The sequence below is a fragment of the Carcharhinus amblyrhynchos genome, chromosome 11, assembly GCF_965287045.1.
Source record: "Carcharhinus amblyrhynchos chromosome 11, sCarAmb.v2.hapA, whole genome shotgun sequence".
NCBI classification, from domain to species: domain Eukaryota; kingdom Metazoa; phylum Chordata; class Chondrichthyes; order Carcharhiniformes; family Carcharhinidae; genus Carcharhinus; species Carcharhinus amblyrhynchos.
Genome location: NC_137334.1, coordinates 11250181 through 11267424, shown reverse-complemented (window position 1 = coordinate 11267424; position 17244 = coordinate 11250181). Strand labels below are relative to the sequence as shown.

Sequence of the window (17244 nt, the reverse complement as noted above, 5' to 3'; positions counted from 1 at the left end):
ACACGGAAAAGTGTGAAGTTGTTCAATTTAGCAGGAAGAATAAAAATGTAGAGTATTATTTAAGTGGAGAACAACCAAAGAATGCTGAGGTGCAAGGGGACCTAACTGTTCTCATGCATGAGTTGCAGTAAGTTAGTCTGTAGGCACAGCATGTAATCAAGATGACTAATGGAATGCTGTCCTTTATTACAAGGGGAATTGAACATAAAAGGAAAGATGTTCTGCTTTAGTTGTACAGGGCACTGGTGAGAGCACATCTCCAATACTGTGCGCAGTTTTGATCTCCTTATTTAAGGATGTCAATGCATTGGAGGTAGTTCGTATGACATTTACTTGATTGATACCTGGAATGAGCAAGTTGTCCTACGAGGATAGTTTGGGCTTGTTTCTATTAGAATTTTGAAGAGGGGTGACTTGATTATATAAAATCCTGAACAGGACTGACAAGGTGGATGTTGTGTGTGAGTCTTTAATTAGATGTCCCCCTTATAGGGCAGAGATGAGGAGAATTTCTTTTTCCAGAGGAACTGGAACTCACTGCCGCAGTAGGCGGTGGAAGTGAATATTTTTAAAGGCGGAAGCAGATAGATTCTTGTTAGGCAAGAGAATCAAAGATTATCAAGGGGAGATGGGAAGGTGGAACTCAACATATACAGATCAGCTACGATCTTACTTACAGGGGTGGAGTAGGCTCGAGGGACCAAATGGTCAACTTTAGCTTTTTAAAACTTATTTATTAGTGTCGCAAGTAGGCTTCCATTAACACTGCAATGAAGTTACTTTGAAAATCTCCCAGTTGCCATACTCTGGCATACCTGTTCAGGTATACTGAGGGCGAATTTAGTGCAGCCAATGCACCTAGCCAGCATGTCTTTCAGACTGTGGAAGAAAGCAGAGTACCTGGAGGAAACCCGTGCAAGCACGAGAGAACGTGCAGACGCTGCACAGACAGTGACCCAATCCGAGAATTGAACCCGAGTCCCTGGCGCTCTGAGGCAGCAGTGCTAACCAGTGTGTGACCATGCTTCTGTTCCTATTTTTTATGTTTTATGATAGTACTTTGGAAATTCACAGGATGCACCAACAGATCAAAAGCAATAGCAGAGGAACTGGAATCTGAATCCTAAGCACCAAGTAGAATCATGTCCAGTGAGCTGGAGAGAGTGAATGGTAAATCCACAAATTCAGTGAAGATGAACAAGCTGATCTGAGGAACAGCTGCAGTGAAGTGAAAACCACATAAGGTCAGAGAAACAGTGAGAGCTTGAGGAGCTGATTTAAATCAGTTTAATGAAGGAGTTCTGAAGGGCAAGTTCGTCAAGGCAGAATCATAAACCAGAAGAAGTAAGCAGATGGAAGCCACTGAGAGATTATTCAGAGCAGGATGAGAATGAGCATGAACAAGCAAAGACAACTCTTCTAAGTGAAGTGAAAAGAGGAGCAAACACAGAGTTTGCAGAAGGACTTCAGGTACTGGAGTAGACTCTTATGCTCTCCAGTGGAGAATCCAGTTCTAGTAAAAGAAATGCAGGGAATTATGGTTAAAATCCTGAATGCAGCAGTGAAATGTCCAGGACCCAATGCAGCAGGGTACTGTTTGGCTCAGTGATTGCAGCAGCTTAAACTGAAAGGGTTAAATGATGTGGACAGGTTGCAGAAACCTGCAATCTGTCCACATAACCTCCAAAGATTATGATGTGATCAAATTGAAGCGTTTGTAATGAAAGGAGTTGACAGTAAATACTGAGGTTATTTTCTTTGACGGTAAAGCCCAGAACATAAGAACATAAGAAATAGGAGCAGGAGTAGGCCATCTAGCCCTTCGAGCCTGCCCACCATTCAATAAGATCATGGCTGATCTGTCGTGGCTCAGTTCCACATTCCTGCCCTCTCCCCATAACCCTTAATCCCCTCGCTTATCAAAAACCCATCAACCCGCGTCTTAAAAATATTGAGCGAGGCAGCCTCCACCACTTCAACGGGCAGAGAATTCCAGAGATTCACCACCCTTTGAGTGAAGAAGTTCCTCCTCAACTCCGTTCTAAACCGCCCCCCCTTTATCTTCAGGCTGTGCCCCCTAGTCCTACTGTCCTTTCTGAGCGGGAAGAGTCTCTCCACCTCTATCCTATCCATCCCATTCATCATCTTATACGTCTCAATGAGATCTCCCCTCATTCTTCTAAACTCTAACGAGTACAAGCCTAATTTATTCAGCCTCTCCTCATAGCTCAACCCCCTCAACTCCGGCATCAGCCTAGTAAACCTCCTCTGCACTCCCTCCAAGGCCAAAATATCCTTGCGAGAACAAGAGGGCATAACCTTAAACTCAGAGCGAGGTCACTCAGGGGTGATCTCAGGAAATACCTCTTCACACAAAGCAAAATCTGAAACTCTGCTCTAAAAGCTCTGAGGTAGGAAATTTCAAAATTTCAAAGCTGAAATTGATAGGTTTTTATTAGGTAATGGCGTTTAATAGAAACACAGAAACTGGAAACAGGAGTAGGCCATTCGGCCCTATGAGCCTAATCCACTATTCATTTTGATCATGGCTGTTCATCAAATTCAATGTCCTGAACCCTCCTTCCTCCTATATCCCTTGATCCCTTTATCCCCAAGAGCTATTTCTAATTTCTTCTTGAAATCAATGTTTTGACCTCAACTACATTTTGTGGGGTGAATTCCACACATTCACCACCCTTGGGTGAAGAAATTTCTCCTCACCTCAGATTTAAAGGTTTATCCCTTATCCTCAAACTATGATCCTTAGTTCTGGACTCTCCCACCATCGTGAACATTCTGAATCTAGAATTTTATAAGTTTCTCTGAGATCCCCTCTCATTCTTCTAAACTCTAGTGAATATAATCCTAATCGACTTAGTCTCTCCTCATATGACGGACTTGTCATCCCAGGAATCAGCCTGGTAAACCTTCGCTGTATTCCCTTTATAGCAAGGACATCCTTCCTCAGTTAAGGATACCAAAACTGCACACAATACTCCAGGTGTGGCCTCACCAGCATCCTATACAATTGCAGCAGAACATCCCTATCCCTATACTCAAAACCTCTTGCTGTGAAGGCCAATATACTATTTGCCTTCTTTATTGCCTGCTGTACCCGAATGCTTACTTTCAGTGATTGATACACAAGGACTAAGGTTTTGTTGAGTATCCACCCATTCAAGTAATAATCTGTCTTCCTATTACTGCTTCCAAAGAGGATAACCTCACAGTTATTCACATTATACTTTTTTGATTTGAATTATTATTGTCACATATATTAACATACAATGAAAAGTATTGTTTCTTGCGCACAATACAAAGCATACCGTTCATAGGAACCGAGAAAGTGCAGAACGTAGTGTTACTGCATCTGCCTTGCAGATACCCACACACTCAGCCTGTCCAAATCATGCTGCAGCATCTCTGCACCCTCCTCATAGCTCATTCTCCCACCCAACTTTATATCATCTGCAAATTTTGGAATAACACATTCTGTTCCCTCTTCCAAGTCATTAATATATAATGTGAACAGTTTGGGTCCTAGCACAGATCCCTATGGAACCCCACTAGTCACTGACTGCTAATCAGAAAAAGAACAATTTATGCCAACTCTTTGCTTCTATAATGTTACGTAACTATAGTTGTATGGTGACATGGCCCCTTTAAGGGGGTGATCCCTGAGGGCTACTTGATTGGACCGGACCTGTGGGGAGGCAACGTAGGAAGCCAAGACAATTGTGTGTACAGACACTTACCTGGGTCGGGGAGGAACCTTAGTTGGAGCCAGGGAGGGGTGAACAGTAAACGTGTATACAATTTTGCCAGACCCTTATTTGTGTGTATAGATATATAAACATTGTTGGTAATAAATCTTTTACAACTTGAAGCCACAACAAGTCACCATTGAAATTATTGCAGATGGATAATTGAGGTTTAGAGGCAGGTCAGCCATGACCTAACTGAATGGTCAGACTTGTTAGGATGAATGGCCTACTTCTGTCTCAAAGTTTCTATGATGTGTGCCATAAGCTGAAGTTCAATCCAATTCTCTTCCCGCATCCGGTGGTGCACAAAGGCAGGCTTTCATCTGTTTCCATAGTTAGTAGTTCCTGGAACAGGTCACTTGTATGCCACCAGGGGCTTATAGCTTGAGGGGTGCCACTCCATATCAAGCATGGCTGACCAGGAGTCTCTCCCACTTTTACCAATAACTATAGGCGTGTTTGGAAGGATTTTGTAGGTTGATACTCAGCCTGTTTGGCCCTATTACAAACACATCTTCCTTCGATAAGGTGAAGTAGGTTTCCTTAAACACAGGAACGTATGAATTAAGAGCAAGAATAGGCCATTCAGCCCCTAATACCTGTTCCATCTTTCAATAAGGTCATGGCTGATCTGATTGTAACATCAATTCCACATTCCTCATTACCTTCAATAACCTATCACCCACCTTGCTTATCAAAAATCTGAGAGAAAAAGATTTTTGCTCATCTCTGTCTTAAATGGGCTTTATTTTTAAACAGACATTTCTAGTTTTAGATTCTACCACAGGAGGAAACATTCTCTTCACATTCATTCTGTCAAGACTTTGAAGAGGTTGAATGGTAAAAACTAAAAACATTTACAGTAAGCCAGGCCGCAGAAGTTTTTGAATGCTATTCTAATCCAAGAGACCGTTTATTATTCCCTACTTGTGGAGAGATAATAAATGAAGACAATTGAAAGTTGAGATTTCCTAGCATTGTGCATTATGCATTTTTGACTGGGCCAAAGTAAATAATGTTTTGTCAAGTTGGAAAATCTGATCTATTCAATTCTTTCATTCAAAATCTATCATTATTTTGTGGTTTATGAAAACCAAATGAACACTTTTTTTGATATTCGTTGAGGAGTGGCAAATAAAACTCGAGAGATACACATATTGATAACATGACTAATGTTCCAGTCAATGAAATAAGGCTGTCAAGGAAGATCATTGAGAACATTTATAAATGCATTACACAAAATGGAAGAGAAACAAAAGCAAACATGAAGCACACTATCATCAGTTCAGCCTAGAAATGAAAAGACTAATGCAAACAACAGTATGTAAAGATACTCTCAGCTGGGATTCATGTTGCCTGAATACTGTGTTTGTACTAACCTGGGATGGAAGCAGCAGCCAGAAAGCCAATCATCATGACCTTCACCTGTCATAATAATGTCACCATCGGGAATGGACCACATCTTCCAGAGGCGTTCATCACTTCCAGTCACCAGGATTTGTTTACGTGGGTGGAGAGCTAGGCTGTGACAGAATGAGGAGATGATAAGCATATTTTCAGCACTACCTTGTGCTTTTCAAACATACTGGCCACAATTCTACCATCCCACTGTGCTAATTTTTTAGTGCAGCGACTTAGGAAAATCTCACGGTGGGCGATGTGCGAGTGCCATGTGTGGTCACATGTGTTCTCACCATGATAGTGTCTCCCAGCGCCAGATTTCTGATGGCGTCTGCTTCATGCCAGATATCGGCAGGGAGGCGGGGTAGTAATTTTAATCTTATTTTGCATGTGATTTAAATCTAATAGCATGCCCAGACTGAAGCCTCCAGACCCGCTAGCCTCACCCCCCACTGCCAGAACAGTATACTTCAGTGGGGTTTACTATAGCTCCCCGTTTTCGGGGTAAGAGCGGCCTGACTCTGCTGTAATGAAATGGTGGGGGGGGGGGGGGGGGGGGGTGCAATTAGGCCACACAAATGGGGTGGAACTGCAGGGATGACGCCTGGGCACTGCACCCTGACAGAGCCAGCCTGTACCCTTGGCACTGCCCAAGAGGCAAAGTACCAATGTTCAGGAGGCACCTTGGCACTGCCCATTGGGTATGCAGCAGTGCCAAATGGTAGGACATATGGGGGCATGGGGCCAGATGGGGACAGGCCTAGGGACGATCGGTGAGGGTGGGGATCCTGCTGCCACTCTACAGTCAGGGTCGGTGGGGCAGGGAGGAAGGCTAGCAATCATGGTGGGCTGGGGGGTTGAGGGTCAGCTTACAGGAGGTAGGGTCGGGGCTGCAGGGGGGGTATCTGTCAGGAGGAGGGGATGGAGATCGGGGTGGCCCAGGAGGGGGGAGGTTTGGGACTGGGTCCGGGAATGGTTAGAGGTCAGTGATCAGGCCATGGGGATGGAGGACTAGCAATGCGAGGACCGGAGCCTGGCCAGCAATCGAGGCCACCGCGCATGTGCTGATCTCTGCACCGACAAATCTGCTCATGTGCTGTGTCCTGCTCAGCACTGTGCTGCTGGCCTCTCCAGCAGGAATAGCCTTGTCCCTTTGTTTTTAATGATACTCACACTGGTGCTCTCTGCAGTGCAAACAGTGTGGGAGACTTTTCTCTGAACCCGCGCTGAAAACCCAGTGTGAATTACTCCAGTTTTCACACAAATTTGACCCTTTGAATTTTTTTGGGAAAATTCCGGCCATTGTTTACCATACAAGCATATCAAAATATCCTCTTGAATATCACAAGGAATAGAGTTGACAGAAGCATTTTGGCATATTTAGATATCTTAAAATTGCATTGTAATCTAATTTTTTTAAGAACCTAGATTAGCATGCACTTTGACAATTAAATTAATACACAGAAAATGAAAAGGTGACAATTAAAGTAATTTGTCTAGTCCATTCTGCAATTATGATAACACACTATACGGGATTAATTTACTTTTACTATAATGATGCACTCACTATTAACTAAATGGAAGTACTTTTTTTATTTAGGAGTGCATGTGCAGCTTAGCATGCTAAAAAGCACAATACCTAATAGAATGTGCTCATGATAGCACTGCTGATTAACCCATTTTCTCCTCACTCCACCCTTTAGATGACATCAAAGTGCAATAAAGAATCATCAGCACATTGATCCTGGTGTGAAGGTACAGGAGAGGTCAAAAAAGATTCTAAAACATCTATTTTACAAAACACCTGTAAATTATTGCATATGGCATAAAGAAATTATTTAATAAAACTCAGTTGGTCAGATGGATCCCATTACAAGAATCAGAGATTTGATTTGATTTATTATAGTCACATGTATTATTATACAGTGAAAAGTATTGTTTCTTACTTGCTATACAAACAAAGTCTACCGTTCACAGAGAAGGAAAGGAGAAGGTGTAGAACGTAATACTGCAATCATTGCTAGGGTGTAGAGAAAGATCAACTTAATACGAGGTAGGTCTATTCAAAAGTCTGCTGGCAGCATGGAAGAAACTGTTTTTGAGTCAGTTGGTATGTGTATCTTTGTCCTGATGGAAGAAGGAGGAGGAGGAAAGAATGTCTGGGGTGCATGGGATCCTTAATTACGTTGGCTACTTTGCCGAGGCAGCAGAAAGTGGAGACAGGGTCAATGGATGGGAGGCTGGTTTATGTGATGAACTGGGCTTCGTTCATGGCTTTTTTGATTTCTTGTGTTCTTGGGCGGAGCAGGAGCCATACCAAGCTGTGATACAACCAGAAAGAATGCTTTCTACGGTGAGAATCATAGCAGACATGCCAAATTTTCTTAGTCTTCTGAGAAAGTAGAGGTGTTGTTGGGCTTTCTTAACAATAGTATCGGCATGGGGAGAATAGGACAGGTTGTTGGTGATCTGGAGTCACGTACGCCAGACCGGATAAGGACAGCAGATTTCCTTCCCTAACAGACATTAATGAATCAAATGAGTTTTTCTGACAATCGACAGTGGTTTCATGGTCATCATTAGCTGAGTTTCTGGATGTATAGTCTAGCGATAATACCACTAGGCCATTGCCTCCCCCTCATTTGATTTGGTTCAATAAGGTCCCCCGTGCAAAACTTCTTGAGAAAGTGAGAGGGCATGGGATCCAAGGGGCTGTTGCCTCATGGATCCAGATCTGGTTTGCTTGCAGAAGGCAGAGAGTGGTTGTGGATGGGTCTTTTTCTGCATGGACGTCGGTCACCAGTAGAGTGCCTCAGGGATCTGTTCTAGGACCCTTGCTGTTTATCATTTTCATAAATGACCTGGATGAGGAAGTGGAGGGATGGGTTGGTAAGTTTGACAACGTCACGAAGGTTGGTGGTATTGTGGATAGTCTGGAGGGATGTCAGAAGTTGCAGCGAGACATAGATAGGATGCAAGACTGGGCAGAGAAGTGGCAGATGGACTTCAACCCGGATAAATGTGAAGTGGTCCATTTTGGCTGGTCCAATGGGATGAAGGAGTATAATATCAAGGGTAGGACTCTTAGCAGTGTAGAGGATCAGAAGGACCTTGGGGTCCATAGCACTCTTAAATTGGCCTCGCAGGTGGAGGATGTGGTCAAGAAGGCGTATGGTGTACTAGCCTTCATTAATCGAAGGATTGAGTTTAGGAGTTGGGAGATAATGCTGCAACTTTATAAGACCCTTGTCAGACCCCACTTGGAGTACTGTGCGCAGTTCTGGTCACCTCTTTACAAGAAGGAAGCTACTGAAAGGGTGCAGAAGATATTTACAAGGATGTTGCCTGGATTGGGCGGCATGCCTTATGAGGATAGGTTGAGGGAGCTAGGTCTTTTCTCCCTGGAGAGACAAAGGTTGAGAGGTGACCTGATAGACATTATAAGATGTTGACAGGTATAGATAGGGTGGATTCTCGGAGGCTATTTCCCAGGGCTGAAATGGCGCTACGAGAGGACACAGGTTTAAGGTGCTGGGGAGCAGGGGTAAGTTTTTCACTCAGAGGGTGGTGAGTGAGTGGAATCGGCTGCCGTCGATGGTGGTGGAGGTGAACTCGTTGGAGTCTTTTAAGAGACTTCTGGATGAGTACATGGGATTTGATAGGATTGAGGGTTATAGATAGGCCTGGTAGGTAGGGATATGATCAGCACAACTTGTGGGCTGAAGGGCCTGTTTGTGCTGTAGTGTTCTATATTCTATTATAAAAGAATAACCAGCTCAAAGGTTTATATATCACAATTCAATACATCAAGATTTCCAAACAGCTTTCTATTTAATGAAGTATTTTTGAGATGAAGGCTGTAACTGTGGAAATATGACAGGCAATTTGCACACAGCAAGGTCCAATTTGATAATGCAGGATGTGATAATAACCAGAGAATCTGTTTGAAGTGAAAACAGAAACTTCTGGAAAAACTTAGAAGGTCTGGCACATTTATGGAGAGAGAAAAACAGAATGAAATGTTGAGTCTGAATGACTCTTTTTCAGAACATCTGGTGGTTTCTTACTTGGCTTGGCCTGCGTATGACTCCAGACACATAATGTGGTTGACTCTTAACTGGCCTCTGAAATGGCCTAGCAAGCTACTCAGATCAAGGAAAATTAGAGATGGGCAGTAAAAACTGGCCAAACCAGCAGCCTCCATATCCCATGACTGATAAAAAAAAACCTTCTTCAATAAAGAAAAGAATTCCATATGCTTTCTTTACCATCTTATCCACCTACTGCCTTCAAGGACCCATGGACATGCAATCCAAGGTCCCTCACTCTTCAACCTCTCTCAATATCCTTCCATTTATCTCCAAATGCACTTTTTCAAATTGAATTCTACTTGCTGCTCTTCCACCCAATCAACTAAGTGATTGCTATCATTCTGGAAACAGCAGCTATCTCCTTCACTAACAACTGCACGGCTAATTTTGAGTCATCTGTAAATTCCTGTCCATGCCTCCCACATTTGAGTCCAAATTATTAACACAGCAAGAGCCCCAACACCAATGGCCCTGTGAAAATTATTTTCCATTTGCAAAAGCATCTATCAGCCATTACCCTTTGGTTCCTGTTGCTAAGACAATTTTGGACCCATTCCTGGTGTCCCATAGGATCTCATTTTTCTGACCAGTCTACGATGTGGGACCATGCCTGACTAAAATCCGTGTAGACAATATCCACTATGCTATCCGTAGTAATCCTCTTTGTTACTTCCTCAAAATATTAGTAAGACATGATCTTCCCATGCCGAAACTATGCTGACTATCCCTGTCTTAGCCAAGTCTCATTATGCTCATGACCTGAATCAGCCCACACATTTAACTCTCACTGGTGAAAATTGGAGGCATCAGGTTTGGGTCAGGTGTTCTAGAATTAGATCCCAGTTGTCGGTTTCCCCTCCACTTAGTCTCCCTGACTCCAGAAAAATCCAGGCACTAAAATTGAGATTTTGAATTGTTTATTTCTAAATTCGCTTTATAAACATTTTTATCTGAATTTATACTATGAGTCACTTCTTATTGTTGATCAGTAATAATATAAATAATATAAATAATAACATAACTTCCGAGTAATAATATAAATACTCAGAAGGCCAGCATTAATTTCCCATGAGATCTTTCACTGGTGCCCATCAAGGTGAATTGGGAAATCCACTGGAGGCTGGTGTGACACTCATTTGCATCCTGCTAATGGGATGCAGACAAAGGTCCAATCACCCACGTGCAATTTTTCATGCCGCAAGTTGGAAAATATATAGAATCGTAGAATCCTACAATGCAGAAGGAGGCTATTCGGCCCACAAAGTCTGCACCAACCCACAATTTCACCCAGGCCCAATCCCCATAATTACCCTAGCTCATCTCCTGGCACTAAGACCTGGTTGCATAACTAATTTGGTTGAAGCCATGGATTTGGCATATTTTCCTGCCAGCCTCTACAGCAGGAAACACTGCACCTTCTTATCTCAACCACGAGCCTTAGTGCCCAGGTAGGAGAATTCCGCCTGCATCTGAGTCAACAAAATAAGTTTTTCATGTAACTTGGATCATCAACTTGATATTTTCTGATTTCTAATTACTTGGTAAATTATGCTTGCTCCATTCCTGCTTAGTAAAAGGCTGACTGTTGATTATCGACACAAATCTTTGATTTGGTGACCTTACTCCCTAGCAGACAAAAACCATGGTCATGCTGATTGGAAAATGCAATGTTCACATTGGTTTTACATTAAAGGGCCATAAACTCGACCATCCCAATTATTAGAAAACTCTGAAGGGTACCATATTTGTAAAAACATACAAAATAAGAGCAGGAGTAGGCCATTCGGCCTGTTTGAACATGTTCTACAATTCAATAACATTATGGTTGATCTGATTGTGGCTTTAATTCCAGTCTCTTGCCTGTCCCCTCCACAATCCTTGACTCCCTTCCAAAAATCTGCCTATCATTGAATATATTCAATGATCTAGTTTCCACTGCTCTCTGGCGTGGAGAATTTCTGAAGGTTAATGGTCCTCTAGTGAAAGAAATTCCTCTTCCTCTGGCTTAAATGGAGATCCTTATTTTGAAAATGTTTCCCCAGTTCAAGCTTACCCCACGAGAGAAAAGATCCTTTCAACATTCACCCCACCAACCCCTTCAGTATCTCATACATTTCAAAAACATTATCTCTTATTCTTCTAATCTCCAATGATTACAGGCCCTAATAAGAAAATCCCTTAATTCGTGGAATGAACCTAATGAACGTTCTCTGAATTGTCACTCCTTATGTAAGGAGACCAAATTGTATATAATATTTAGTTGCAGTCTCACCAATGCCCTGCACATTCATGGCAAGGCTTCCCTACTTTTATAATCCATCCCCTTGCAATTAAGGCTGACACTCTGTTTGCCTTCCTATTTTCTATATTTGGATGCTAATGTCTTATGATTCATGCACAAGGACACCCTGATCCTTCTGCACCATAGTATTCTGCAGTCTCTCTCCAATTAAATAATGGTCTGCATTTCTGCTCTTGCACCAAAGTGATCAACCTCACATTTCCCCACATTATAAGCAATTTGCCAAATTTTTAACCAATTCACTTAACCCATCTATATTCCTTTGCAGAATGTGTTCTCATGACTTGCTTTCCCACCTAATTCAGCTTCATCAGCAAATTTGGCTGCAATACATTCAGTCACCTTATCCAAGTTCTTGATACAGATGGTAAACAGTTGATTCTGGCACTGATTCTTATGGCAAAAAAATCCCAAGATTAATACTATTCTGAATTCACTAAAGATACCCTCAAATAAAAGAATGTGATTTATTTTGATATAAAAAAACTATTATTTTTTTCAGTACTATGCTTTGATCCCAGTGCTTTTTTTTAATGATACAGGAGGCTGGAGCTGAACGTGTATTGATTTTATGATGGAGAACCTTAAGTATTAGATTTATAACATCTTCTCAAAGGCAATAAGGGCTGGCCAATAAATACCAGCAATGTACACATTCCAAAAGTGAATAAAAGAAGGGGGTGGGGTGGGGTGGGGAGGGGAGAAACAGTAGGCAGTATTATCAAGTTGTATTTTTATTGTTAAACAGTAGAATTGTAGAAAAATTTCCACTTTAGACATGTGTATACAGAGAATAATATAGCTTATTGCAACTATTTCTCTATTAACTAAGCCTATAACAAACCATGAGAGTGAAATTTGAACCGTTCGTTACATCTACCTGACCTAAAAGACTAAGTTCCAATTTTGAACTTACTCATACTATCAATTACTGTTCAAAACATACGGTATTCCAATCTCAATTACTTTTAATGTTGTTTGCAATTGGTAATGCCATTAATGTCCAATAACATTCATAAACACTATTAATGGTTTGTGAGGACATTGTAGCAGACTCACTGTGATACATTCCATAGTGATAGATGGATGCCTCTATCAGCAACATAATGTACAATAATAAATAATTTGAGTGAATCAGAGAGTTGTAGATAGCATCAACTTAATTTGAAACAAAAACAGAAAATGCTGTTAAATCTCAGCAGGTCTGACAGCATCTGTGGAGAGAGAATGGAGCTAACATTTGGAGTCTGGATGACCCTTTGTCAGAGCTTTGAAGCCAGTGGTCACATAAACAATGTCACTCTTTATTCATATAGATCACAAAACATCTGAGATCAGTAGGCACCGGTAATTTTCACAGTAACTTCATTGCAGTGTTAATGTAAGCCTACTTGTGACACTAATAAATAAACTTAAAACATAATTTATTTCCAAACTATAGTATTTTGTATACCATTTGAATCTGCGTTTTACCTCCTTTCCTATGGAGAGCTATGGTCAATGATACTAAAGATTTTGCTGTCAACACAAACTTAAGAAGCTATCAGGAACGGGGAATAATCATTGAGGTGTTGCAGTAGGTAAAGGAGAAGTGCATATATTTCAAGTTAAAAGTGCACAATTTAAAGGAAAATAATTCTGATTCATAAATATGCAATTTTCGCTATATAATTTGCAAGAAATATTAGGAAACAATGCACAGATACCATATAATTAGGTGGATTTAATAAAACCATAAAATGTAACAATACAGAAGTCGTCCATTTGGCCTATCATATTTTCAGCAGTTCATTGAAAGAGCTATCTAAATCAGATCCACATCTTATCTATTTCTCAATAATTGTGTAAATTACTCTTCTCAAGTATTTGTTCATTGTTTTTTGTGAGTTATTATGGAATTTGACTTTACACTATCAGGAAGGGCATACCAGATCATAAGGAAAATGAACCCATCTTGGCTAATCTCTCCACTGAGCTTCCTCACCCCTGGTTTCATCATCGTAAATTTCTTCTTTAGACACTACAAACAAGCCCTGATCCTTCTTCCTGAAGTAAATACCCATAATTGTACTCCAAACGAGGCCGACTCAGTGATTTGAAAATGTTTAGCATGGCTTCCTTATTTCTGAATTCAATGCCCTTATTTGCAAAGTCAAGTAATCAATAAGTTTCTTCGTTGCTTTATTAACATGTCTTGCCACCTTCAAGGATTTGTGAAAGCCCTTCACATCCCTCTATCCCCGAACCTCCTGAAAAAGTATCATTTAGATTATACTGCCTCTCCAATTTGTTTCTCTCAAGGTGCATCATTTTGCATTTATATGTATTAAATTGCAACTCATAAGAATCATAAGAACTAGGAGTAGGACTAGATAGTTTAGCTCCTCGAGCCTGCTTGCCATTTACTACAATCCTGGCTGACATCATCTTGGTCTCAGCTCCATTTTCCTGCCCATTCGCGTTCAAATCCTGATTAATTAAAAATGTGTCCATCTCTTACTTTAAATTTCTTGGCATCCACTACACTCTGGGGTAGTGAATTCCACAGATTCATGACTCTTTAAGAGAAGTAATTTCCCCTCATCTCTGTTTTAAATCTGCTAATCCTTATCCTAAAACTATGACCTCTTGTTCTAGATTGCCCCATAAGAGTAAGCGTCCTCCCCTCGCTTACTTTGTCAATCCCCCTTTTCATCTTATACTCTCAACTAGATCTCCTCTTATTTTTTGAAACTCCAAGGAGGAAAGGCCTATACTGTCCAATTACTCTTCATAAGGCAAACCTTTCATCTCTGGAATTAATCTAGTGAACCTTCTCTGAACTGCCTCCAATGCAACTGCATCCCGCCTCAAGTAAGGGGACCAAAACTGTGCAATAATATTCCAAGTGCAGTCTCGCTAATAGCAGCAACACTTCATGACTTCTATATTCTATTCCTTTAGAAATAAATGCCAAGATTCAATTTGCTTTGCCACTTACCTGCTAAACCTATATGTTAGCTTTCTGCAATTCATGTACAAGGACACAGATTTCTCTACACCAAAGCAGTTTCTCTCCTTTTAGATAATAACCAAAATGATAACCTCACACTTATCCAAGTTAAACTCCAGCTGCCAAATTTTTCTCCATTCACTTAACCTATCCATATCCATTTGTGAATTTCTTATTTCATTATCACAACTTACTATCCACCTATTTTACTATTTTACTGCAAATTTGGCTATATAAAGGCTATCAAAAGGCTTAGTAATGTCAGGGATGCCTTTCCTCCTGCTCTGGTGAAATATTCAGTCAACGAACCAATATTGAAGTTGAATTGTAGCCAACAATGGGTTGGATTTGCCCTTTGGATAGCCCTTTTATCCCTGCATCCAAGTCATAAATAGTTGGGTCCTGAAGGTTGAAACCTGTGGCATGCCACAAGTTACATCTTGTCAATTTGAAAAAGAGCCACTTATTCCCATTCTCTGCTTTCTGTTGGTTAGCCAATCCTCTATCCAAGATAATAAATTACTCCTAATCCCACGTGAACCAACTGCCATGTTTCCTCATTTCACCTGTCATCTATTTCCTCCTGAAATTTGGTACTAATCTGATATGTAACAAAACCTAAATGTACTTATACATAACAAAATAACCTAATATCCATCAACTGCTGGGAGATTGCATTGTATACTTCCCTCCAGTCAGTAAAACATTAACTCACCAATAATCATTGCCTCCTATCTCTTAACCGATTTGGTACCCCAGCTGGCACCATAAAGATCATACGATCAGAACCACCAGTGAAGCATTACAGATCATAATCATGCCTCCCATTTTTCAGACAGCAGCTCATGGTGATGATTGTCTTATTGTCATATCACATGAGACCCATCTCTTGTTTCTTTACTTCTCTCATTGCTTTCGCCTTTTGTTTTGTACCATCATCCCAAATGTCACTTAATCTCTCCTGCCTTCCACCTTGCCACAGATCTTCCTTTTGTTTCTTTCTCACATTCCCACTTGTTCTGCCTTTGTAATTGCTTAATGCTTGTTACATCTCTAACATGTTCCAATTGTGAAAAAATGCTATCGACTGAAACATTAACTTTGGGCTGAACATTACAAGAACGGCCGAGATCGGCCATTGGGGTTGAAAACATGAGGTGAACATTGCCATCAGCAGACTCCTCCATGGATCATGGAATTTCCCAAATGCAGAGAGTCCCTTCTGCAACATCCCTCTCCCAAACTTCACCAACAAAGCTTGCTATGAGGCCTTTGGGTTCCACTGGACAGAGCCTTCAAGCGATGGCAGGTCCAATGTGGTCAACATGCAGAGGAGGGCAGAGATCATTAATTGACCATTGAAGTGACTCAGTCAGGCTGAAGGCAACATATATGCCAACTTTCCCACAAGTGGCAAATTGATTTGGCAGCAGGAAGATGTCGGGTATATCCGTCACCATTTTCCAGAGTGAATCCAGCTGAGGCACTCAGCAGTGCAACTCCTATTTTTCCACAGATTGGGTACTTAGATTTTTATGGGAAGAATCCCAGCCATCATTTTAATTAATTTATGGAATGTCAACACCATTTGCAAGACCAACATTTATTGCCCACTCCTAACTAACATTGAGAAAGTAGTGGTGTCCGCGCACTTGTTGCCTTGTCCTTTTTGGAACAGAGGTCACTGATTTGAGTGGTGCTTTTGAAGAAGCCTTAGTAGATGGCACACACTACAACCATGGTACACTAGTGATGGAGGCGGCCACCAGGAAGCAAGGTTATGAAAAGAATCAATGCGGCTAAGCTAAAGAACCCCAGCATAGCTTCAGCACTGGCTGAAGACTTAGAAATCAAGCTTGCTGACATACCCCTCACAGACAGCGCTGAGGATGACTGGGAACGCTTCAGGGATGCTGTCCATACATCTGCACTGAAGATGCTCGGACCCTCTACCCACAAGCAGCATGACTGGTTTGATAAGAATGATGAGGAGATACAGGCTCTACTTGTTGAAAAGCACCGTCTTCATCAGGCCTGTCAGAAAGACCCATCATCAGCTGCCAAGAAAAATGCTTTCACCAGTGCTCGCAGGATAGTCCAGAATAAACTGCGTAAAATGCAGGATGCCTGGCTGAGTGCCAAGGCAGATGAAATACAAGGATACGCTGACAGAAACGACTTGAAACGGTTCTATGAAGCTCTCAACACTCTCTCTGGACCTCAATCTCTCGGCAGTTCCCCCCTCCTGAGTACAGACGGTACAACTCTCATTACAGTGAGGGCTCAGATCCTGCAGAGGGCTGACCACTTGAAGTCATCCTCAACCGACCGTCATCTATTAACGATGAGGCAATAGACAGGATTCCCCAGGTTGATATCAACAGCGCCATGGATGACCCACCGGTATAGCCAAAGTCATGAAAGCTGTCAGCCAGCTATCCAGTGGCAGATGCCATACCCACAGAGGTCTATAAAGCTGCTGGTCCTGTACTTAGAGAAGCTCACAGAGTTGTTTCAGTCCTTTTGGAAGCAAGGATCCATTCCTCAGGAACTTACAGATGCTTTCATCGTACACCTCTACAAGAGGATGTATGCGACAACCACTGAGGAATCTCTCTGCTCTCCATCACAGGAAATCCCTCGCAAGACTCCTGCTAAATTGTCAGGTCACTCATCTGGAGCTGGGCCTGCTTC

At 41.7% G+C, this 17244-nt stretch overlaps 1 protein-coding gene across 2 annotated transcripts in view; it reads right to left on the bottom strand.

The window, feature by feature from the left end:
- spag16 (sperm associated antigen 16) overlaps positions 1-17244 on the bottom strand; it is an 846000-nt gene that overhangs the window by 400013 nt on the left and 428743 nt on the right. For both annotated transcript variants that reach the window (XM_080198174.1, XM_080198175.1), the window contains one exon: positions 5144-5287. In XM_080198174.1, the coding sequence (XP_080054300.1) occupies positions 5144-5287 (144 nt within the window). The remainder of the gene's footprint in view (positions 1-5143; positions 5288-17244) is intronic.